The sequence below is a fragment of the Brassica rapa genome, chromosome A09 (assembly GCF_000309985.2).
Source record: "Brassica rapa cultivar Chiifu-401-42 chromosome A09, CAAS_Brap_v3.01, whole genome shotgun sequence".
NCBI classification, from domain to species: Eukaryota; Viridiplantae; Streptophyta; class Magnoliopsida; order Brassicales; family Brassicaceae; genus Brassica; species Brassica rapa.
This window is the reverse complement of record NC_024803.2, coordinates 1,946,933-1,969,329: the sequence shown is the minus strand read 5'-3', so window position 1 is coordinate 1,969,329 and position 22,397 is coordinate 1,946,933. Positions and strand designations below refer to the sequence as shown.

The window sequence follows — 22,397 nt, the reverse complement described above, 5'->3', positions numbered from 1 at the left end:
TAACAAAATATTTATCCAACTGGTTATCTAAATTATCGGTAGTTTTGTGTATTTATGTGTTAAGTAGTATTAGACTAGTAGTAGTTTTATCCGTTATTAATCGAACTCTATGCTTGAAATGCACGTTCAGTAATCTGATTTGTATATGTTTCTTTAACCTTTTTTTTTTGTTTCTAGCAAATAATGTTCGAAAGCACTATTTAAAATAATATAAATTAACGCACAACCTATAGTACAAATTACCAACCAAAGTCGATTATTTTTGCAATATGTCACGGTAAAAATTGCCTTTTACAAAACCATGGATCACTTGTGAAAATGTTACTTTTTGATTTTATTTTGTGAAAATCATTATTACTATATCAATTCAGAAACGAATTCCAGGTAATTGAAGTGTTAAACTATGAAATGCGTATGTAAACACATGGAGTATTTTATCAACAAAATAATTTAGATAGGTGGTACCGATCTTTAACTTCGACAAATAAACCGAGCTATCAATGATTAGACCAATACAGTGGATTAGTCTGCCATCATTAAACTCGAACACATGTATACAATTTTGTACAATAGTATGTGACAGCAAAAAAGACCCACTTGATTCATATCTAAAAATACCGCTACTGGCTTAAGTATATACCAAACTGCATTATTAAACTCTTTTTTTTTTGTCAACAAATGGGAGAACATCTTAATCTTGTTTCATGCATCATGTGATGCTCAACCTTTTTGCAAGCTTCTGTTATTCCTGCAATCACAAACACATGTTATTGGGCTTAACCAAGCATATTAGAATAACCCATCCCCTGGCTATACCATTACTGTGTTGATCTTGTCTGAAAGTTTTCTCTAATCACAATTCTTGTCAAAGATCCGCCACAAAAAGTTTCTCATCAACTTCTATAATCCAGCTGTACTAATCAGAACACCGAACACAACTTCCGCCATTCCTATTCCCTATGTCAAATTGTCAATGCCATGGCAAAGAAGCCTATTGGGCTCAGTACTGGGCCTTAGGTCTCTATCAACTTTTATCGAGTCGAATTTGTTTGATTATTCTTAGGCTTGACAACGTAAATCACGTGAAGGCCCGCGTTACCTCACAACAAAGCATGCGAAAGCAGACGTTTTGACAAAATGTCGTTTTTGTCCTTTCGCTTAGCTGGTGCATTTATTAATTATTGGCGCCAAATTTATTATTTCCCTCATTTATTAACCCAAACTTCCCGTGTATATTGACGATAATACTGAGTTTGATAAAAATTAAATCGATAATGACGTAATTAAAATAAAGAAATTCTTATAAACTACTTATGTAAACGGTTGTGATAAGGGGTGTTTTGGTCATTTGATTATTATTGGTGGCATTCTAATTTGTTTAAAGATTTTCGGAAGATAGTGTTTTTTTTTGTGTGTATAATAATGGCGTCGCTGCAAAGCTCAGGGATGTTGACGAAAGAGCAGATGGTTTATCTCTTTGATCGATTCGATTACTTGACCTCGCAATCTGGTAATCAACTTCATTTCTTTCAAGGGTGTCTGAATCAATAATAACGATTGATTCATTGCAAAATCTTTTTTTTTAATCTTATAATAATCTCAGATGTGAAGAAAAGAATCTCCGACGCCGTTGAGGACAAACAGGTGAATGTTTTGTACTGTTTGGTAATGCATTAGTTATTGATTAATGCAGTTAAGAGGATTGTTTGGTTAGACTAATGTCGTTTTCAAAGTGGATGAGAGAGAGATTATGTAATTGACAACTGTGTTGTTGTTTTTTTTTCAGACAAGACTAATGTGGTTTTAAGTATTGATATGTCTGAGAATTTATAATTCTCCAATATCAAATTTTATAGATTGTTTTAGAAAATTTGATCACTGTAATCTGGATTGTTACAAGAAGACTAAACTGCATTTATACATGTGATACATTGTGTTGGGTGCTTGATCTAATGCAGGAAGCTGTAGCGGTTACAACTGCAATTCAAGAAGAGATATTCTTGGAGATGGGAATTGGTAACCTTCTCTTTTTAGCTTTTATCTGTTTTTGATACATATGCTATGTTTCTCAATGAAGGTTTATTACTGAGCAGACCCAGGATTTGGTATTGGATGCTTGGGAAAGCTGAACTCTGCGTTTGAAAACGATAAAGAGTTGATGATTGGTTTCTATAAGTTTCTCGCTAAGTAAGCTCTCTCTTTTTTTCTCTCTTCTAGTCAAGGGAGTCACTGATAACTATAAGGGCTAATACACCAGTTAATAGGGAGGAGATGGCGTGTGAAGAAGCTGAGCTTGGTCCAGATGGGTTTGAACAGAAGATGGAAGCTCAACGACAGTTACATGAACAGGTAATGTCAGCTTTGTTGAAAACCAAACAAAATCTACATGTAAGTTCACTGTCTTACTATTCAAATGTGCTTTAGTGCAGCAACTGGAGATGCTAAAGTATATGCGTAAGTTTCCACTTGACGACCAATCTGCAATCCTTAAAAAGGTAAACAGAAAATAACTGTCTTTACTATGACTTTTTAACTTAATTCAGGAAAAAAAAGCAGAGAGTGTTTCAGCCTTTTGTTTCTGTTTCCAATAGCTCCAGAAGCAACTAGAGAATGCGGATTTCGAGCCTGGGGCATCCCTTTTGTCAGGAGAGCAATTGGAGGAAGCTGGAAGAAGAAGAGTGTCACCAGTTTTTGGAAGCAGATAAGCTTCTTGTTTTTCACATGGCACTCTCCAGTTTGTAATCTGCAGTCTCTTTTGTCTTTTTCTTTTCACTTCCATATACTTCCACCTTTTTACACAATTGTAAACAAACTTCCACCTTTTTACACAATTGTAAACAAATAATTTGGTTGAACTTTTCATTTGGATGAGAAATGTAAAACAAAATATGTAAGGCTCATGCACAGTTGCTTGATAGGCCTAGAGAAGAACATTCGGTGTCTTATGCAAGCCAACTACTTCATACCACTCACATGGACGCTCCAGTTGTGTGAGAAATGTTTATTTTATATATTGTTATTAATATAAGGAGAACAACAAGTTGATATGGCCGAGTTGGTCTAAGGCGCAGGATTAAGGTTCCTGTCCGAAAGGGCGTGGGTTCAAATCCCACTGTCAACAAACTTTTTTTCGGTGTGTGTTTATAATACGCTGGCGTGTCAGAGTGTACTGGCCATAAGTGCTTCCATAGGTCTGATGCTCCCAAACTTTTTTATATTGGTGCTCTTTGTAAAAACATTTTATAAAGCATGAGTTGCAACATTACAAACTTCGTCTCAGATAAAATAGCATTAGATGCCGTAGTTTTTTAATTGTCAAATGGTATGTAGAACACATTCTAACGGATGGATGATATAGAAGAAACAAAGCGGCTTTTTATTATCGAACGATGAATTATTTTCATTGTTTGCATGGTTCATCCATTCCCAGAGGAGAGTTGTTTGGAGCAATCATTGGTAATAAAGCAGACCAATAAATAAAGTGGACTGACGACCGCTTTGCACATATGTTTCCTTTGATACAAAACAAATCCCACGTGAGATCAAATTCTAAAAACACAATGTGAATCACTCGTATGCCTCTCACACAACTTGATGGCGATCGCAATCTCTTGAACCCACTTTCAATCTTTCCATGTCACATGTAAAATCTTTGTCCTTACCTCCCAAAGCACTCTTTCTTCCCACACTAACCAAATAACCAATGGATCACTCTATTCTCTCCACGAAAATGAATCCTAATCTTCTATTCTCAGCTCCCATTATCAACCCACTCTTTATTTTCCCCTCATATAAAATACACACACTCTTATGCATATGCGTCAATCAACTTCCTCTCCAAGATCTATATAGATAGTTACCAAGCGAGGAGCTAGATGAAGTGTTTCTGAAGGATATACACTCGTGAACATTTGATGCATCTAATGATGAATAACTTCATCGTGATCTTCTGAATGAATTTTATGTTTCTGATGACCTGATCGAGGCACAACGCACCAAATAATAATGTTGGAGCTTGGATTCTTCTTCTTTCTCTCTCAAACGTTATCTCACTCCACTCTCACACTCGTTATCTGAAAGTACTTATCGTATTAAAGGGTTAAATAACACGTGAAAGTGAAATGGACCAATATATGTTTCATTAAATGGTTCAATAACAATTCTATCTTCATTTATAATTTTAAATAATGATTTATTAAATATATAAAATAAATAAATATTAAAAAATCCAAAAATAATAAATATATTTATTCATGAAGATCTTCTCAAGTACACATTTAAGAATGTATTTCAAATATATATTTATGAAAGCTTTTCCAAATTTTATGAAGATATTATACATATTTATCAATATCTTACTAAATTTTAGAAATATATTATACTTATTAAGGTAGATCTTCCTAAACTCAAATTGAGAAGGATATTGTGGATAATTGGATAAGCTTTAACTTGTTTCTTTAGCTTTATTTATATCTAAATCATCAAAGTTAACCAATTCTGATGCCACTTTAATTTTAAATAAAAAATTTGCTTTATAAAAATATTTATTTATTTTATATATCTATAGAATATATGTATAATTCTTATTTACTTTTTAATGAAACTTATTTTGGTCAGATCTTTACTAACTATTTTTGTGATAATTTTTTTAAAGACTAATCTAAAGTATTTTTCTAAATTATTTATCAATTAGATTTTACAAAATTAAAAGAAAAGGAAATAAATCCGTGAAGTAAGACCCTAAAGCATAGAGCAGTGTATAAATAATAATAAGAAATGGTCGTGAACAACCCAGCCTACACAAATTAGAGTTTTGAATCTTGATCTAGTTAAGATGGCGCAACAACCGACGTCAGGTTCTTCGTTTCCTAGTGATCTAACCTTAGATATACTCTTACGTCTACCTGCAAAATCTGTTTGGAGGTTTCGTTGCGTGTCGAAGCTTTGGTTATCAATCACTACCGATCCATGTTTCATCAAATCGTTTGGAACTACAAGACCAAGTCTTCTACTCTGTTCAATAAAATGTCACAATTTTTTTGTTACCTCGACTCCGCAACATACTCATCATAGTTCAACCAGGTCTTACTCTTCTTCTCAGACTTTTCATTGTTATCCTATGAAACTTCCAGGAGAAAAATGTTACTTCTCCAATATGGATTCTGTGCATGGCTTGATCTGCATTGAAGATGCAGACTCCAAGAAGCCCGTAGTTTGGAACCCTAGCACGAATCAATTATTACATTTACCCAAACCCAATATGAGCTCGAAACATGCAAACGTGTTCTTAGGATACGATTCAGTCGAAGGCAAACATAAAGTAGTGTGCCTTCCCTATAAAAAAACTTGCTACGTCTGCCGAGTTTTTACTTTGAGATCAGGGCAAGAATCATGGAGGACCGTCAAAACTAACCTTAAGCATAGGTGTATTGGCTATGCTTCTGGCCAATGCATCAAGGGGGTGATATATTATCTAGCCCGTAATAGTCAAACGTATGATACGGTCATAATGAGCTTTGGTGTCCTATCTGAGATATTCCGTATGATAGAACTACCTTCAGGTATTAAACAGGATGTGCTGATATCTTACGAGGGGAGATTAGCTTGTATTGATAGAAATAATAATACAAGATTGTGGATTTTGGAAGATGCAGATAAACACAAGTGGTCCTTTCAAGATTTTTTCTTACCTTTAAATGAGTGGGATATGGGTGTTTCGCGTGAAGAACATAACTGGACTGCGACTCCATATCTAGATAATCGTTTCAAACTAAAAGGTTGCACTCATGCTGGTGAGTTTATTTATGTAACTTCCAGGTTCCATAAATCGTCTTATATTGTATTCTACGATCCGGTGAGAAATAGTTGTAAAATAATCAAATTCGAAGGAATCGTTGATGGGCTCACTATGCATGCTTTCCCGAATCACATTGAAAGTCTTATGTCTTTGTAACAATTTGTGTTGGTTTTTTTTTTTTAATATTGGTATCCTTTGTAGAACATTTTATAAAGAGCATGAGTTGCAACATTACAAACTGCGTCTCGGATAAAATAGCATCCGATACAGTAGTTTTTTTATTGTCAAATGGACTAACAAAGCGAGTTTGATATCCAACGCAATTATTTTCATTGTTTTGTTCATCCATTCCGAGAGGAGAGTAGTTGGGGAGTCATTGGTAATAAAGCAGACCATAAAATAAAGTGGACCGTCAGCCGCTTTGAATAACTGTTTCCTTTGATCCAAAGCAAATCCCACGCGACATCACATTCTAAAAACACAATGTGAATCGTATGTCTCTCACACAACTTGATGGCGATCACAATCTCTTGAAACAACTTTTAATTTTTCCATGTCACAAATATTTGTCCTTGTCCTCCCAAAGCACTCTCTTTCTTCCGACACTAACCAATGGATCACTTTCTTCCCTCCAAGAAAAGGAATCCATCTTCTATTCTCAGCTCCCACATCAGCCCACTTTACATTTTCACCTAATATATATACACACACCCGCACTCTTATGCATTTGCGTCAATCAGTTACTCTCTAATAAGATCTATAGATAGTTACCAAGAGAGGAGCTAGATCGATAAAGATGTCTGATTGGGGACCCGTTTTTGTTGCTCTATACGTGTTGCTAACTCCAGGCCTGCTGATTCGGAAGGAACCGAGTGGTTGAGTTTGGAACATTTCAAACAAGTGGTGTTTCGGTTATTGTTTACACCCTCGTCTACTTCACTCTTGTTTGTACTCTCTTGCTCGCTCTCCAAATTCACATGTACATCGCCTAATCTAATATTACAAATATGCTCTCCATTACTAGTGTATTTTTGAATTTGTTACTTGAATTGTGTGTATGTAACTGTTTTATAAAGAAACAAAGTGGTTTCATAACTACTAGTAGTAGTCTAGTTACTATTCTATAGACATCTCTGTGCATGTACTATGTAGAAATGCGTGAGATTTTATCTGTAAACATACATCATACTTCCAAGAGTTCCATTCATATCACATTGAACTCTAGCTTGGACTTAAAGAAGCAGCAGCATAAAGAGGCCTGGGCCTTACCCAACACTAATCTTATGCCTAAAACAAAATTTAGCTAAATTATCCCAAGAAGATAAAATAATAAATTAGATGGAATTATTACGTCAGCTAATCTAAACACGAGGAGGAACAGAGAAAACAACAAAAACTACATTTAACACGCTTCGTATCAATCCATTCAACCAGAAAAAAAATTATCGTTTCGATGTAACAGTAACGTAACTGAATCCAAAAACCACGTGGCATCCTCCTATTCGACCTTCTTAACTACCATTGCGTCTAATCTCGAGATTCAGCACGATATTTTTTCCCTAACTAACTTCTCAAATTCGTCAACCTCGCATTTCCTCTTCAGAGATCCACATTGAGAAGAAGCACATGGGGACGGAGATCCCAACGTCGCCGGAGATATCCGAGGCCTTGCTGTTACCGGAGCCTAACAAGACCGCGACGGTGATTCTAGATCAAGACGAGCACGTGCCGGAGTGGAAGGAGCAGATAACGATCCGCGGATTAGTCGTTAGCGCGTTGCTGGGGACGTTGTTCTGCATCATCACTCACAAGCTGAATCTCACTGTAGGCATCATCCCTTCGCTGAACGTCGCCGCCGGTTTGCTCGGGTTCTTCTTCGTCAAATCGTGGACCGGTTTCTTGTCGAAGCTTGGATTCACGGTTAAGCCGTTCACCAAGCAGGAGAACACGGTGATTCAGACTTGCGTCGTCGCGTGCTACGGCCTCGCCTTTAGCGGTAACAGATTCGCGAAATCGATGAAGAATCTGATTGATTGATTGATTGATTTTGAGTTTTTTTTCAGGAGGATTTGGATCGTATTTGATTGCTATGGATGAGAAGACGTACAAGCTCATTGGTGCTGACTATCCTGGGAATCACGCGGAGGATGTTATCAATCCAGGGCTGTGGTGGATGATTGGCTTTTTGTTTGTTGTCAGCTTCTTGGGGCTCTTTAGTCTCGTTCCCTTACGCAAGGTAGCATCTCTATCACATGGATCTTATGGGCCGGTCCTGAGATTTTGGGGCCTTTATCAGAGCCGGTCTTGAGATTTTGGGAGTCTCGGACGATTTAATAAAGATTTCAATAATCCGGGAGTCTAATTTATTTATTTTTTTCAAATTTGAGGGTCTATGAATATAAAAAAATTTCAATATATATGGGCCGGTCGTCCTGAGATTTTGGGGACCTCGGACGATTTAATAAAGATTTAATAAAGATTTTGGGGGCCTTAGGCGAATGTTTCGTTAGGCTTGGCCTGGAACTTATACAGAGAAATGCACAGCTTCCTTTACTCTTTAGTATCTCAATTGCATTGGTAATGTATGTGGTGTGGTCACGTGCAGAGCAGGTGCTTGATTCCTTACTCATACGTTTTTTTATGTTTCAGGTGATGGTTTTGGACTACAAGCTTACATATCCTAGTGGGACCGCTACAGCTATGCTGATTAACAGCTTCCACACCAACAGTGGAGCTGAGCTTGCAGCGTAAAAATTTTTAAATCTCGCTTTCTGCGAACTATATCTTGCGTTTTTTTTTTTCAACTTGTTCACGTGATATTGTTTTAACTACAGGAACCAGGTCAAATGTCTTGGAAAATACCTGAGTCTTAGCTTGGTTTGGAGTTGTTTCAAGTGGTTCTTCAGTGGTGTTGGAGATGCATGTGGATTTGATAACTTCCCAACTCTTGGTTTGACACTATTCAAGAACACGTAAGTAGTTCATATTAACAAGTTCAGCTGGAATGTGTTTGTCTGCTACTTTTTTATTTAAGTTTGCGCAGTTTTTGATGAGTCCCAACTTTCTCCCCCGCAGGTTTTACTTCGACTTCAGTCCGACGTACGTTGGATGTGGTCTTATATGCCCTCATATAGTGAACTGCTCGGTTCTTCTTGGTGCGATCATCTCTTGGGGGTTTCTGTGGCCATTTGTATCACAACATGCCGGCGATTGGTATCCAGCTGACCTTGGATCCAACGATTTCAAAGGTCTCTATGGATATAAGGTACAGTACAAGCTGATCAATTAGGAACCTTTTCATAAAAGCACATTTCCATGTCAAAAGGGTGATAAATAGAAACACTGATGCTTCTGTGTTCTTCATAACTTTAAGGTCTTTATTGCCATTGCCATTATCCTTGGAGACGGTCTCTACAATCTTGTCAAGATCATTGCTGTCACTGTGAAGGAATTATGCAGCAATAGCTCTAGACACCTCAATCTACCCGTTGTTACCAACGTTGTAGGTGAGAGCATATTAGATCCTTACTCATCTCTCACATGCTCTTGTAATACCAATATCTTGTAATAACCTTTGAAACTGTGTGTTTTCCGATTCTATAATTCAGATGACGAAGCCTCTGAGATACTGTTGGTAAAGAAGAAGAGAGATGAAGTGTTTTTGAAGGACCGGATCCCTCTTGGATTTGCGGTTTCTGGCTATGTGGGTCTTGCAGCCATCTCAACCGCAACAATCCCTTTGATATTTCCACCTTTGAAATGGTACTTTGTCCTGTGTTCTTACTTCATTGCACCTGCTTTGGCCTTCTGCAACTCTTACGGAACCGGGCTCACGGACTGGAGTCTAGCGTCAACCTACGGGAAGATCGGTCTTTTCATAATCGCCTCCGTAGTGGGAACTGATGGTGGTGTCATTGCCGGTTTAGCTGCATGTGGTGTTATGATGTCAATCGTCTCTACAGCAGCTGATCTAATGCAAGACTTCAAAACAGGGTACCTCACTTTATCATCAGCAAAATCCATGTTCGTAAGCCAGCTCGTGGGAACTGCAATGGGCTGCATTATCGCTCCCCTCACGTTTTATCTGTTCTGGTCTGCTTTCGACATTGGAGACCCCAACGGTCCGTACAAAGCACCTTACGCAGTGATCTTCCGTGAGATGGCTATTCTCGGTATCGAGGGGTTCGCAGAACTGCCTAAGCATTGTCTGGCTCTTTGCTACGGGTTTTTCGTTGCGGCTCTGATAGTGAATCTCTTGAGGGACATTACACCGCCTAAGATCTCTCAGTTTATCCCTATCCCAATGGCGATGGCTGTCCCGTTCTACATTGGAGCTTACTTCGCCATCGACATGTTCGTTGGGACTGTGATACTGTTCGTGTGGGAACGGATCAACAGGAAAGATGCAGACGACTATGCGGGTGCAGTAGCATCAGGTCTGATCTGTGGAGATGGGATATGGACAATTCCATCTGCAATCCTATCGATCTTGAGGATCAATCCGCCCATCTGTATGTACTTTAAACCGGCTTTGGCTAGTTAAAAGATGTCATTGTCTCATGGCCGCAAGAACTGGAAGTAATTGTCTTCATACGTTGTGTATATATGTTTCGAAATCTCAATTCCCAGGAGAAACAGAAAATGTTGTCGCAAAATCTCTTTATATGTTTTTTAGACGATGTTGTTGTTTAAGGGACGTTGTCCCTGAATGCTTTCACTTTTAGATATTCACAAGCTCAAGAAAAGTTTGAGACCATTTGCCTTTTGTTCAATCATCGTAAGGAGTGTATGATCCAGATATGTTGAAGTGATATCGTTCACAATTAGTGCTACAAATTTGGTTTAAATTGTGTTATTCTGTTAAACGTGATTATGAGGGCCATTTAGATGAGATTCATGCCTTTAATTATAAAGAGTAGTTAACTCAATCAAGGTTAATTGAACTCCAAGACTTATGAGTAGTTATGAATGATGATGATACGGGAGGTGCAAGTAATAAAAGAGATACCATGATGTTGTCTGTCCATAAATGATGGATTTATCTTTAGGTCCTGCCCTACAAGCGAACCAAATCCTATATGGAACAGCCAAATGTCAAGATCCCATTGATCTATTTGAAAGATTAGCTACTTCCTTCTCTAAGAAGATGTTGACTTTGACTAAAGTCTTAGCTATATTATGTAAAATGTTTTTTTTTTGGTTGCTTAGGGGATTAGTAATGAGGGTATTTGTGAAGCATATGTGTATTTTAAAACATGATTAAAGGTATGGTTCTCTTTTACTGTGTTTGTGTAATCATATGGTTAAGCAAAACTGTGTAAGATATACTTGTCAAAGACTCAAAATTACTAATGAGCTACAACCTATAGATCTTCCTTTAATCATGTATTATTATAAATACATATCTAACGGAGTACTTTGATTTTAGAAAATCAAATCAACATGATGTTTGAAAAATAGTTAGTAGATTATTGATTGGATGAGAATCTTAATCACTACGTGTATATACAGTATACCATTTTTTATACTGATAATGTCGCAACATTATCAGTTACAATAGTGCTTACATTAAAATTAACTTTTCACCTGTTCTTCGACTGTGCATACAGCTCGGAAGTGTGGGCGTATTTCTGTTCTTGTACCCGTGTACATCCTCCCGTCCTGTTTGAAGAGTGTCTTAGGTGGCTAAAGACCTCTTCAACAGACACAAATATTCTCCTTATTGTTAAGCTCATATTCCAAGTTGTGCTCTATATGATTTGGAAGGAGAGAAACGCCCGCTTACATTCATCTGTGAGCAGGCCCACACAAGCTATTGTTCAAGAAGTTAAGCAGATTATTCGGTCAAAGCTTGATCCTCTATCTCGAAACATGAGAATCACAGACAGCACCTCTCTTACTTACTTAGGTTCTTGGTTAAGTATTTTCTAAGGGCATTGTTAAGTCCCTTGGAGATTTTTTGAGTAAGGTAGGTTTGTTAGTCCTTGTAATCCGGTTTTGCAAAATAAATAAAGAAGTTTAAAAAAAAAAAAAAAAAATTAACTTTTCACTAAAAACAAATCCTGTGACAAACTGACAGGCAGTTGAAAAAGAAAGAGAAAACGTACAATTTTTTTTTACTGAACTGGGCAAAGTCATTGACTGTATCTACTAGTGGGACGTGAAGTGGCATTCCCTAGATTCTCATTAACTTTGATCTAAGGAGTAAATGTGAAACGGTCACTCCTTTTTTCATTAGGGTTTTACATTTTTTTTTTTTTTTTTTTTGAACACACATTTGGGTTTTACATGTTTGTTCACTTTGCTGTAATAAAAAAAACGAAAAAGACAAAACTAAAGTCTCATACTTTCTACTGTTTTCTCATTTCTTTGTACTGTACTTTTCACTTTATTGTTCTCAATTCTGCATCGGGATCTTATTGGATTCCTAAAAAACACAAAATTTCAATTTAAAAAACACTGCTTTTACAAAAAACCCTTTAATTGAAATCCGAGAAAGAGAATAAATGTTCGATTAATTCTGAAGTCTGGACCCTGAAGTCCCCACACAGCTTCGATGGATCCCAAGAACCCAAATCAATATCAAGTATCAAACTTCTTGATCCCACCACCACAACCGAGAGATGCTTCCGATGACAACAAAGACGACAATCATCATCACAACAGTCCAGCTGAAGTAAAGGATTTTCAGATCGTGGTCGCTTCCGACAAAGAACCGAACAACAACAGTAAGAAGCAGCTTGCCCCCAAGAGAAGCTCAAACAAAGACAGACACACCAAAGTGGAAGGTCGCGGTCGGAGAATCAGGATGCCTGCTCTCTGCGCGGCAAGGATTTTTCAACTGACCAGAGAATTAGGTCACAAATCAGACGGTGAAACAATCCAGTGGCTGCTTCAACAAGCTGAACCGTCGCTTATCGCAGCCACCGGTTCAGGAACTGTACCGGCCTCTGCTTTAGCCTCAGCTGCTTCTGCTGTAGTCTCTAACCAAGGTGGGTCTCTCACTGCTGGTTTAATGATCAGTCATCATGACTTAGACTGTGGTGGGTCTAGTAGTGGTAGACCAAGTTGGGGAGAAGGAGGAGGAGAAGTATGGCCAAATGGAGCTGGTTACAGAATTGGGTTTCCCGGGTTTGATTTTCCTGGTGGAGCTATGAGTTTTGCTTCCATTTTTGGTGCTGGTGGTGGTGGTAATGGTAATCAGATGCTGGAACTTGAGTTAGGGTTGTCTCAGGAAGGGAATGTTGGGGTCTTGAATCAACAGATTTATCAACAGATGGCTCAAGCTCAGGCTCAGGGTAGAGTTCTTCACCATACTCTTCATCATAATCCAGGACATGAAGATCATCAGCAAGAGAGCTGTGGGAGAGATGAATCTCAAGGCTCATTTTGAATATTGGTTTTTTGTCTTGTGGATTTGAAAAGGTTATGGCCTTTTGTTTTGTTATATTATTGTTGTAATTTGTACTAGTAGCATGGAGAAGGAAAGAAAGGTTTAATGCTGAGTGAGAGTGCATATATATATGCTTATTGAAACTACTTTCAGAGGGATGATAATGATGATACAAAAGAGAGAGTCAGATTGTCTGTTCATTTTTTGAAGCTTTGGAGTTTAAATTTAATAGAGAGAAGAATGTTTTACTTATGATGTGTGTTTGTTCAAAAAAAAGAAAAACTTATGATGTGTGTTTTATCTTCTTTCGGATATCAAGAAATCGATTTTTTGATCCTAGGTACAATAGTAATGTATACTTTCTTTCCATTACATTTGTATAGTGGAGATAACAGTTAATTACAAAGATGAAAGAAACTAGTATAGCTTCTTTTTCACATAGTGCGCTTTTATAGCATTTTCATAGACTTTGTTGCATGTTCTGATTCAGTGTCTTTGAGCTTCAGTATGTTGTGTTCTGTAACTCTTAAAATCTCCTTTTCTTATTTTTGACTTGGCTGAAACAAGAGAAAGAGGAGATTGAATTAGTCCATCATCCATGCAAAAGCGATAGAGAGATACTGACTAACTCATGCTAAGAAAAGGCTACCCACCATGAAGATTTTTCATCTATAGCTCAAAACGAGACGCCGTTTATCTATTAACCATTTGCACTACTTCACGTTTTTTACACAAAGTAAACGACGCACATTCTTATATAGAAATGAGGAAACGGCATTGAGCTGGTTTGTTGAAGGATCGACGACGAGTGACCGGTCAGAGCAAAGCAGAAGAAAGCAGAGAACAGTGATTCTTCTTCGCTTCGATTCCAAGACAAGTCTTCATCTTTATTAGATCGACGATATCTATCTCACGTAATTAGATAGAAAGCTGAGATTTTTAAAGCAACAAGCATTCAAATCGGAGAAGATGGACAACAAAAACGTCGTCGTTTGCGACAACGGCACCGGCGTAAGCTTCCGCTATATCATCTCTCTTCTGTTCTTTCATACTCCGATCGTTTGATCCCACGAGCCCTTTTGTTAAATCTCATCAAACATTACACTTTCTTGCTGGGTTTCATTAAAAAAAAAATCTCACCTTTCTGATCTTAATTGTCTGAAAGTTAGCAAAAAACTGAAACTTTGAGCTTCTTCTGATGCGTTACGTTTTGGGTTTTGCCTGGGAAGACCAACTTTATACTCTTGAGTCTTTAATGTCTGAATGTTTCTGTTAATTTATCAGTATGTGAAATGTGGATTTGCTGGAGAGAACTTCCCAACATCTGTGTTCCCTTGTGTCGTGGGAAGACCTTTGCTTCGGTACGAAGAGTCACTCATGGAGCAGCAAGTGAAGGTATGTGCACTTTCCTCTTATAAAGTTTAGATCTTTGCTTACTTAACATCTGAGATCCTTTGACTGAGCTGTGTTCCATAATTTGATTTGGTATACTTTGTTTTGGATTTGTTTCATTTTTTTTAGGATATAGTTGTGGGGGAGACATGCGCTGAGCTCAGGCATCAGCTGGATATAAACTACCCTGTCCACAATGGTATTGTTCAGAATTGGGAAGATATGGAACATGTTTGGGATCATGCTTTCTACAACGAGTTGAAAGTAAGCACTTTTGTTTCTTTCATTTGCTTGAAATGATTATTGAAAAACCCTTTTTGTTATTGTTCAGATCAATCCATCAGATTGTAAGATACTTCTCACGGATCCACCACTTAACCCCTCCAAGAACCGAGAAAAAATGGTATGATATATATATTGTCAAACTCTTGGTGGTTTGTTGTTGGAGTAGTGAAACTGAAACAAGTTGGTTGAAAACAGATTGAGACAATGTTCGAGAAGTACAATTTCGCAGGCGTTTTCATCCAAATCCAAGCTGTTTTGACTCTGTATGCTCAAGGTGCTTATTGGAGATTCTTCTTGAAGGTTTATATATAGTCAGTCACCTGGAAAAATAATTTATACACCTGTTTTTTATTTTAGTATATATATATATATATATATATATTTTAATATTGAATTCTTTATTTTCAGGTTTGCTGACTGGTTTGGTTATTGATTCTGGTGATGGTGTTACTCATGTGGTAAGTAAAGTTACATAGATCTGTGATTTTTCTGCTTATAAAGTAGTACTTTAACAGTGGTCATCTCACAACTTAGGTTCCAGTGGTTGATGGCTATTCGTTTCCTCATCTTACAAAAAGAATGAATGTTGCTGGCAGACACATCACAGCATATCTTGTTGATCTCCTTTCTCGAAGAGGGTGAGAAATATGATTCAAATGTTGGAGGTTGATTAACATTTTGATGATATATGAGATGTTTGTGTGTGTTAACAGATATGCGATGAATAAAACGGCTGACTTTGAGACGGTTAGGGAAATCAAAGAGAAGCTCTGCTATATTAGGTATGCTAAGACTTTCTTCATAGTCTGAGTTACATATGCTTTAAAAGTGTGCCTTTCTCTTCTTTGTTGCCAGTTATGACTACAAGAGAGAGTATCAGCTTGGTCTTGAGACAACCATTCTTGTTAAGAATTATACTGTAAGTACTCTATTCTTGTATAAACGTTTTAGGAGTGAAAATTTGGGAAATTCTAAGAATGTAGAGGCAGGAAGCAGAAACTAGGTTAGAGTGAGCTAAATAGGAATCTAAAGTTTTGATCAGAAACAAGATACTTGAGTCCCTTGAGGTAGTTGAAGATTATTGCTACCTTTCTTTGTTTTCATTGGTCCTTTAGTCTATGGTTTGTAATATCATCTTCATAAGATATATAGTTTCATACTTTTTGTTGTCATTGCAAGCCTAAAAACTAATCTGTTGTGTGTTTCTGTACTGTGATAAGCTTCCAGATGGGAGGGTCATCAAAGTAGGCACTGAAAGGTTCCAAGCACCTGAAGCACTTTTTACACCGGTAAACCTTGTGCACGTCCTCTGCTAGTTTCTCTTTCTAAATCAGTTCCAAATCTGTAAAGAATCATTAACTTTGGTTGCAGGAACTCATTGATGTTGAAGGTGATGGAATGGCAGACATGGTGTTCCGCTGTATTCAAGAAATGGATATTGATAACCGCATGATGGTACTTGCCCATCTCATGCTTTTTTGCTTAACGATCCAAAACAAGAATAATATATTTTCTCAAACCCATTTTTTAATCACAGCTCTACCAACACATAGTTTTAAGTGGAGGAAGCACCATGTACCCTGGATTACCTAGCCGGTTTGTATTTTTTTTTGGTTATTTGTACTCCAACAAGAAGCTTGATGGTTTGGGTTTAATGTTTTATGTGCTCTCTTTGTTTCAGTCTTGAGAAAGAGATCCAGGATCGGTATCTTGATACAGTTCTCAAAGGAAACAAAGATGGTTTGAAGGTAGAGTATCCATTTAAGTTTACGATCACTGTCATTGTCAAGTTCTTAACATTTCTTTTTTGTTTTTTTCTTGTCAATCAGAAACTTAGGTTGCGGATTGAGGATCCACCTAGAAGGAAACACATGGTATACCTCGGAGGCGCTGTTCTTGCAGGAATCATGAAGGTAAAAAACAAGCTCAATGCTTTCTCTTTCGCAACACTGAACCCTATATGGTTGTTGAATTGTTGAATGGTTTAATGTTGCAGGACGCACCAGAGTTCTGGATCAATAGAGAGGACTATATGGAAGAAGGAATTGGTTGCTTGAATAAGATGAGCCAAGCTTGATTGATTGACACTCTTAAACATCAAATTTTAAGTCTGTGATGTGTGTTTGTAGCATTCACCAACACTTAAGGATGTTTTAGTTGGATTCTCTAAGTCCTTGTTTTCTTTGTTCTTTAGCACAAACACATTTTCATTTCTTGATTAAATAAAAACCTTAATTCTTGCCACACAAGGCAAGATTCCTCTTGAACGGTCTGAAGTTCAAACCATTGAATCCATAGATACAGAGATTAGACCGTTTAGACTTAAACACGACTTGATCCGTAGTGCTTCTGTAACCAGGTACGTTGCAGGAAGAATCAGAGGAGCCTCTTCTTCCCACCAAACTCGCTTGACAAGAAGTGGCGAGACTGTCCACGTCAACGCTGTCTAGAGATGTTATGGCTACCTCGTAGAGTCCAAACTCGTTAGTGGTTCTGTTTGCAGAGAATGTTATCATCTCGTTTGTTGTCGACGAAGCTGATTTGAGTCTGCAGTCTATTCTCACTTCCACGCCTGTGGCCAAGAAAACGTTAGTAACAGAGTTTTTAAAAGAGATTTTGTTAATGGTGTTTTTTTTAGTTACCGGACATGAAGTAACTGTGTTTGGAGAAGCTGTTGTTGGAGCAGACATCGCAGTAAACAAAACCCATTACATTTATTTCTGCAGCTGGCTTGGCTGATGGATGTTTTGGAGAAAGAGAGTTTACCAACAGAAGTTGCAGAAGAACAAACAAAAACATTATCTTCTTCATATTGACAATAAGTAGTTTGCTTTTTGTTTTATGTGGTTGATGTAAGGAAGGGTATGGAACAATGTTAACAAATGAAACTAGTTCCAGACAAGAAGAGATGGGAGGTCCACTGAACTAGCTCTCAAGCTTCTGTTATATTCCTTTATATAGACAGACTTATACAGACGTGGCTCTTAGCATTAATTTTGAGGGAGTGGAGGGGGGAACAAAAAGAGGCGCATTGGGAGTGAAGATTATAAATGAGAGGAGAGGACCAGAATTTAAGGCAAGAAGAGCTGAGAAGATAGTGGAAAGACACTGAATGAAAGTGAAGGTTATAAATGAAAGAAATAAAGAGGAAGATAGTGAAGTTAGGTGAGAGGACATTGATTGAGATCTCATGCTCTTTGTTTCTTTTGGAGTTTTGTATCTAAATCCCAAAAACTGGCTATCTGTAAAGGAGAAAGTGATGAGAAAGGTAATGCCATTTATATCTTATGCATGGACCATATACATATCAATGTGTTTGTACCGGTTTGTTACTGGTTTTTGGGTTAGTTAAGGACCGGATAAAGATATTTTGATACTACTAGTCTAGAGACAAAAAAAATCACAATAAAACATGTTAAAAGAGTTCTAAATGTAAATGAGAACTCTTCTATATATAAGAAAGACTTTTCATCACAATGTAAAAGAGAACTCTTCTTTATAAAGCCACTGATGAAGTACTTTCTTTGAACTTGTGATGAATACAGAATATGAACTTATTATCACATTATGGTACATGAGCAAAAGCTTCTCTGTGGGGCTTCTTCCTCTTCAATTTTCTTCTCTGCAACAGAAACCAATGATATTAGGATTTTTTGTTCCCATTTATATTTCAAGAACTCACAAAGCATTGATTCCACAAAACAAAGATGTAATAAGAAACCAAGAGAACAAGACCTGATCTTGCTTTTGTTGGAGACGGCTGCACGACAACATGCATTGTGATGACTGATTTGGGGAGATCATCGAATGGAGCTTTACACTGCGCAACAGTTTTACCATTCTCCAAAATCTTACCAGCGTTTATCAACTTGATGTCATTAGCAGTTCTTGGAACAATCTTCTTGTCTGAAAAACAACACATTTCCATTATTAGACTCAATAGATATAACAAGAAATAAAAAGTATGTTTGATAAATGCATCTGAAGCAATCAAGAGCATTTGTACTAGCTCTCACCTTTAGGCCATTCGGAGAGGATTCTCTCCTTGAGCATTGAGACTGTGGCGGTTGGAGAGTAGTGAAACGGGCCAACATCTGAACCGTCATATAACCGGAACTTAAGTTCTACCAAATCTTCTTCAGGCATTTGATTTTTCTTTTTTTTCTCCCAAAAGAACAAAAACTCTCAGATGATCTCAGCAGAACTAATCCACCCAAAATGAGACCTCAAACTATACACAACGTCTCCTGTAATAAGAGCAAAGAGAGATGTTCAAATATGAAGACATCAGTTACAAAAATGAACTTCAGTTATTGTCTCAAAATCAAGAACCTTGGACCAATTTAATACAAAGAAAGATTGTGTCCAACAAAAATCAAAACTTAGAACTCATCACTTATGTCCTAAACCTTCAGACAAAACACATTTACATCAAGATCCAATAAAAAGGAGGAGAAGGGTACACTAAACCTTAGATGATAGAGAGAGAGATAACTTCAATAAGCAGCTATGGTATAGGCAAATACTTTTGGGGTTTGGTTCACTAGGGTTTACGTCTTGAGACTGAGAGATCGAGAAAAAGCCCTTTAAAAAGGGTTTATAAGACCGCCTAGTCTTGGAAGTTTTGGACGTATTGCTCTCTACTTCTCTGTTATTTCGTCATGATGCCGCGTTACAGGGAATCCCTGACGAGTGGAAGAAAGATAAAGACAAGAAAATGTGGAAAAGTATGCTTCTTTTTATTATTTTATTAGTCAAAGTTAAAACCTTGTCGGCGTTTTGACCAGTCTTGAAAAGAAGAGCCAAAACGAATCTTCCTAAGTTTCGGACAGAAAGTCTATTGAATCTTCACAATAAAAGAAATGTTTTTCTTTTTTTGCTTAAAAGTTTACAGATAAAATCACAGAAGAAGCATATGGTTAGACTTGCACATTCCAAATCCTATTCAAACACCCATTAGTACTGTACTTTTAACAACACCAAAGAAGTGAGCTTTTTGCTCTCTTAACACTACTACTGCCGAGTAACAGGTGCCATAGAGGACGGTGAGTTACTAGTTCCATAGAAACCATCTTGCCCCTGAAACTTTTGGTATGAATTATTATCTGATGGAGCAGAGGTTGTTGAAAGCGAGGTGAGTCCAGGAATCCAAGGACCTTGCTGTTGTTGTTGAGTGGTTGTTGCTATGGTGTGGCTGAATGGCGTGTGGTTTACAGGACCAGGAGGCTGTAAAGGCTGCAAGAACTGAGGCTGAAGCTGGAATGCTGGTGGCGGCGGAGGTGGTGGACTGGTGGTGGTGGCTGTGGATGTGTTCTGTTGAAGCTTGGGCCTTTTCTCTGGCGGGTGAGTTTCTGTTGCAGCGGGTGGGTTGTTTTCAGAGGCAAAGGAGGAGAGAACGTAGGAGAGCATCTCGGCTGAGGAGGTTGACGCGGTTAGCTTAGCTACCATTGCTGCGGCTTCGGTTTTTCTCGGGTCTGCTACTACCACTGGCTGAGTCGGTGGGTTTGAAGCAAACATAACCGGTGCAGATGCAGTGAATGAAACTTTGATGACTTCGTCAGGAGGCTGTGAGCTACTACTAAGCTGTTTGCAGAGATCACCTGTTCTGTCTGATTGAAACCGAGCGATCTGAAGGTGGTTACGGACTTGCTCCAGCTTGTGTTCCTGTAACAAACGAATGATCAAAGGTGAGGTTTTTGGCAGGAGAAGCAATCAGAGATGGTGGAAAATGAGAAACCTGTTCTTGTAAAGCCTCTCTCAAATGAGAGATAAGACTTGTTCTGGATGTTTCCATTGCCACTAGCTGTTCAATGCAGTCTCTCAGTATTGTATGTTGTCCCTGCACCTCCTTTACAACCGCGGCGCCTGGGGTGTGTCCTGTTAAAAGGCAACATTCAGCAAAGTAAGATAGTAAAAGAGCTTCACAAATTAGATTCTAAAAAGAAGCAAAGCAGTGTAGCAGCCAATGGATGGTGATATACCTGAACTAACATCTCTCTCAACCTCCTGAGCTGCTTTCTCAAGGTAACCCACAACATTAGTACATTTTCCAACAACATCATCCAAATTAATCTGACCACCGTGTAGAGCTTCAACAGCAGAGACTACTCTCTCCAGCGGAATTGCATTTGCCTGCTTCTGTTGAACAGACTTATCATGTTGCTAACTTAGAATAACCTTATTGACAAATGAACTCACTACTTACAAGGTTAAGTGGCACGACCCCTCCATCAGACACCTTTCTAAGAATCTCTTCTTTGAGAATCTGTCCACTAGATCCAAAAACCTTCCTTTCTTCCCATATATTAACCTTAAAGCAAAAAAAAACACTTATGTTTCAACCTCAAGACACTTGAGATAACATTCACAGAAAGTGGTTTGACTTTTTCACGTACCAACCGAAGTGCAGACTTTCTTTCAGAGTCATCACCATTTTCAATCACATCACGAAGAGCATCCGGGAGCACACTCCAGAACTCGCCAACAAACTCCGAACCTCTTCGCCTACTGTTCTGCAAGATATCATTCGCAAGGTACAGGTACGCCAACCGTTGCTCGCGCGGGGAGCAGTGAAACTGCCTCCCCCATGTCTCCACAACATGTTTCGCCTTGTTCATGTGAAAGATACACCAATGCGATAAAGCTGAATAATAACACTGTCAAGGATACATACATACACAATGCAAAGCATTGAAAGTAGAGAGCTTTATTCACAACCAAAGGATACTCTCTATGCTTGCTTGAGAACTGTTGAGCTTGGCGAGCTTCTCAGCTAGTACCTGAGCGTTAAACGAACTACCCATTGTTCCCACCACCTCAAAGACAGCTCCTTTACGAGTCTAAAGAAGATTAAAACAACAACGAAGAAACAAGTTAGAAACCCTAAATTTATTTACTTTTTTAAGCATAATCGAGACAATAAATATCATTAAAAAACACACATTAACATTGTCTGAACAACAGAGAATCCATAAGGAGGAGCAGACACAGAGATAGAAAGTGTGTTCAGACATTAAAACTGGTCTAAAACCCTAATGTCCGAGAGATGAAATTAAGAGGAATTACAGAGAGGAGGAGCAGGAAGAGACTATCGTTGCGAAGAGGCTCGCGTAGAAGTTAGAGGAATTACAAACGGCGCCGTTTCTGTCTGATGACGCCTCCCAAAAACCGCCGGAGAAGTTGAGCAGTTGGAAAAAAAAGAAACTCGGAAACGACCACCGTGGGATTTTTCTACTCGGCTTAGGTGCCATTATTGGGCCTAAGCCCATGTATTTGAAGGAAACAATTGTGTATGATGTCTAATGGGCTACTGATTAGTTATAGATAAGCCCAGTATATTATACGACGACGTTGAAAGTAGAGTTAACTGTCAGGAGTTAAAGATAAAACAAAGAACATTGCCTAGTCTATAAATAGTATTATTTGATTCCTGATTTGTGAGACTTTAATATATTACGAATTTACGACGATTGCAGATTCTTCAACAGTTCTTTTAGTCGTACGAAAGTTGCTAAAATTGCAAGGTAGGGG

General features: G+C 38.0%; 8 protein-coding genes, 1 non-coding gene and 1 pseudogene across 12 annotated transcripts; 7 read left to right on the top strand and 3 right to left on the bottom strand.

The window, feature by feature from the left end:
* Positions 1–1,283: 1,283 nt before the first annotated feature.
* LOC103836978 lies at positions 1,284–2,900 on the top strand. The gene is made up of 7 exons (XM_009113305.3): positions 1,284–1,510; positions 1,604–1,644; positions 1,959–2,016; positions 2,094–2,187; positions 2,265–2,349; positions 2,430–2,495; positions 2,592–2,900. Exons 1-7 carry the CDS (start codon positions 1,423–1,425, stop codon positions 2,703–2,705), a joined length of 546 nt encoding a protein of 181 aa, XP_009111553.1. The 5' UTR covers positions 1,284–1,422; the 3' UTR covers positions 2,706–2,900.
* A 140-nt stretch (positions 2,901–3,040) lies between these two features.
* On the top strand, positions 3,041–3,121 carry TRNAL-AAG. The gene has a single exon. It is a non-coding gene; the product is annotated as a tRNA-Leu (tRNA).
* Positions 3,122–3,139: 18 nt separating this feature from the next.
* LOC117128225 (putative F-box protein At3g10240) lies at positions 3,140–6,792 on the top strand. The gene has a single exon (XM_033280190.1). The coding sequence runs from the start codon at positions 4,835–4,837 to the stop codon at positions 5,951–5,953; it is 1,119 nt and encodes a 372-aa protein (XP_033136081.1). The 5' UTR covers positions 3,140–4,834; the 3' UTR covers positions 5,954–6,792.
* LOC103837043 lies at positions 6,575–6,811 on the top strand (annotated as a pseudogene).
* A 553-nt stretch (positions 6,812–7,364) lies between these two features.
* Positions 7,365–10,553, top strand: LOC103836976 (probable metal-nicotianamine transporter YSL6). Its single transcript, XM_009113304.3, has 7 exons — positions 7,365–7,793; positions 7,861–8,033; positions 8,447–8,544; positions 8,632–8,769; positions 8,873–9,062; positions 9,171–9,303; positions 9,406–10,553. Exons 1-7 carry the CDS (start codon positions 7,424–7,426, stop codon positions 10,338–10,340), a joined length of 2,037 nt encoding a protein of 678 aa, XP_009111552.1. The 5' UTR covers positions 7,365–7,423; the 3' UTR covers positions 10,341–10,553.
* A 228-nt stretch (positions 10,554–10,781) lies between these two features.
* Positions 10,782–13,442, top strand: LOC103836975 (transcription factor TCP20). 2 transcript variants are annotated; one of them, XM_033280192.1, is made up of 2 exons: positions 10,782–12,440; positions 12,471–13,442. In XM_033280192.1, exons 1-2 carry the CDS (start codon positions 12,354–12,356, stop codon positions 13,188–13,190), a joined length of 807 nt encoding a protein of 268 aa, XP_033136083.1. In that variant the 5' UTR covers positions 10,782–12,353; the 3' UTR covers positions 13,191–13,442. The 2 variants fall into 2 exon arrangements, with proteins under 2 accessions (XP_033136083.1, XP_009111551.1); XM_009113303.2 differs by having other exon boundaries at positions 10,782–13,442.
* A 475-nt stretch (positions 13,443–13,917) lies between these two features.
* LOC103836973 (actin-related protein 2) lies at positions 13,918–17,134 on the top strand. The gene is made up of 15 exons (XM_009113301.3): positions 13,918–14,201; positions 14,475–14,585; positions 14,712–14,846; positions 14,914–14,985; positions 15,063–15,141; positions 15,276–15,325; positions 15,402–15,505; positions 15,581–15,649; positions 15,723–15,786; positions 16,088–16,156; positions 16,239–16,322; positions 16,405–16,463; positions 16,549–16,615; positions 16,697–16,780; positions 16,864–17,134. Exons 1-15 carry the CDS (start codon positions 14,160–14,162, stop codon positions 16,942–16,944), a joined length of 1,170 nt encoding a protein of 389 aa, XP_009111549.1. The 5' UTR covers positions 13,918–14,159; the 3' UTR covers positions 16,945–17,134.
* LOC103836974 (pollen allergen Che a 1) lies at positions 17,054–17,874 on the bottom strand. Its single transcript, XM_009113302.2, has 2 exons — positions 17,510–17,874; positions 17,054–17,439 (listed from the first exon to the last, which is right to left on the bottom strand). Exons 1-2 carry the CDS (start codon positions 17,676–17,678, stop codon positions 17,099–17,101), a joined length of 510 nt encoding a protein of 169 aa, XP_009111550.1. The 5' UTR covers positions 17,679–17,874; the 3' UTR covers positions 17,054–17,098.
* Positions 17,875–18,220: 346 nt separating this feature from the next.
* Positions 18,221–19,518, bottom strand: LOC103836972 (membrane-anchored ubiquitin-fold protein 4). The gene is made up of 4 exons (XM_009113300.3): positions 19,338–19,518; positions 18,884–19,114; positions 18,603–18,773; positions 18,221–18,489 (listed from the first exon to the last, which is right to left on the bottom strand). Exons 2-4 carry the CDS (start codon positions 19,011–19,013, stop codon positions 18,428–18,430), a joined length of 363 nt encoding a protein of 120 aa, XP_009111548.1. The 5' UTR covers positions 19,014–19,114; positions 19,338–19,518; the 3' UTR covers positions 18,221–18,427.
* LOC103836971 (regulation of nuclear pre-mRNA domain-containing protein 1B) lies at positions 19,034–22,058 on the bottom strand. Of its 3 annotated transcripts, none has more exons than XM_033280188.1 (8): positions 21,933–22,058; positions 21,595–21,706; positions 21,263–21,510; positions 21,073–21,177; positions 20,849–21,029; positions 20,605–20,744; positions 19,338–20,531; positions 19,034–19,114 (listed from the first exon to the last, which is right to left on the bottom strand). In XM_033280188.1, the coding sequence occupies exons 2-7, from the start codon at positions 21,668–21,670 to the stop codon at positions 19,881–19,883; spliced, it is 1,401 nt and encodes a 466-aa protein (XP_033136079.1). In that variant the 5' UTR covers positions 21,671–21,706; positions 21,933–22,058; the 3' UTR covers positions 19,034–19,114; positions 19,338–19,880. The 3 variants fall into 3 exon arrangements, with proteins under 3 accessions (XP_033136079.1, XP_033136076.1, XP_033136078.1); XM_033280185.1 differs by having other exon boundaries at positions 21,809–21,957; XM_033280187.1 differs by having other exon boundaries at positions 20,849–21,005; positions 21,809–21,957.
* Positions 22,059–22,397: the final 339 nt, after the last annotated feature.

Excerpts from the sequence above, each read along its gene's own strand:
- LOC103836978 (XM_009113305.3), top strand. The coding sequence starts at position 1,423 with ATGGCGTCGCTGCAAAGCTCAGGGATGTTGACGAAAGAGCAGATGGTT. Across the intron at positions 1,511-1,603 it reads TTACTTGACCTCGCAATCTG|ATGTGAAGAAAAGAATCTCC; the intron begins GTAATCAACTTC and ends TAATAATCTCAG. Across the intron at positions 2,496-2,591 it reads AATCTGCAATCCTTAAAAAG|CTCCAGAAGCAACTAGAGAA; the intron begins GTAAACAGAAAA and ends TGTTTCCAATAG.
- LOC117128225 (XM_033280190.1), top strand. The coding sequence starts at position 4,835 with ATGGCGCAACAACCGACGTCAGGTTCTTCGTTTCCTAGTGATCTAACC.
- LOC103836976 (XM_009113304.3), top strand. The coding sequence starts at position 7,424 with ATGGGGACGGAGATCCCAACGTCGCCGGAGATATCCGAGGCCTTGCTG. Across the intron at positions 8,034-8,446 it reads GTCTCGTTCCCTTACGCAAG|GTGATGGTTTTGGACTACAA; the intron begins GTAGCATCTCTA and ends TTTATGTTTCAG. Across the intron at positions 8,545-8,631 it reads AGTGGAGCTGAGCTTGCAGC|GAACCAGGTCAAATGTCTTG; the intron begins GTAAAAATTTTT and ends TTTTAACTACAG.
- LOC103836975 (XM_009113303.2), top strand. The coding sequence starts at position 12,354 with ATGGATCCCAAGAACCCAAATCAATATCAAGTATCAAACTTCTTGATC.
- LOC103836973 (XM_009113301.3), top strand. The coding sequence starts at position 14,160 with ATGGACAACAAAAACGTCGTCGTTTGCGACAACGGCACCGGC. Across the intron at positions 14,847-14,913 it reads CTTTCTACAACGAGTTGAAA|ATCAATCCATCAGATTGTAA; the intron begins GTAAGCACTTTT and ends GTTATTGTTCAG. Across the intron at positions 16,781-16,863 it reads TTCTTGCAGGAATCATGAAG|GACGCACCAGAGTTCTGGAT; the intron begins GTAAAAAACAAG and ends TTAATGTTGCAG.
- LOC103836974 (XM_009113302.2), bottom strand. The coding sequence starts at position 17,678 with ATGAAGAAGATAATGTTTTTGTTTGTTCTTCTGCAACTTCTGTTGGTA. Across the intron at positions 17,440-17,509 it reads ACACAGTTACTTCATGTCCG|GCGTGGAAGTGAGAATAGAC; the intron begins GTAACTAAAAAA and ends TCTTGGCCACAG.
- LOC103836972 (XM_009113300.3), bottom strand. The coding sequence starts at position 19,013 with ATGCCTGAAGAAGATTTGGTAGAACTTAAGTTCCGGTTATATGACGGT. Across the intron at positions 18,774-18,883 it reads CCTCTCCGAATGGCCTAAAG|ACAAGAAGATTGTTCCAAGA; the intron begins GTGAGAGCTAGT and ends GTTGTTTTTCAG. Across the intron at positions 18,490-18,602 it reads TCCAACAAAAGCAAGATCAG|AGAAGAAAATTGAAGAGGAA; the intron begins GTCTTGTTCTCT and ends TTTCTGTTGCAG.
- LOC103836971 (XM_033280185.1), bottom strand. The coding sequence starts at position 21,880 with ATGTCTGAACACACTTTCTATCTCTGTGTCTGCTCCTCCTTATGGATT. Across the intron at positions 20,745-20,848 it reads TGAGAGAGATGTTAGTTCAG|GACACACCCCAGGCGCCGCG; the intron begins GTATATCACCAT and ends GCCTTTTAACAG. Across the intron at positions 20,532-20,604 it reads GAGAGGCTTTACAAGAACAG|GAACACAAGCTGGAGCAAGT; the intron begins GTTTCTCATTTT and ends CGTTTGTTACAG.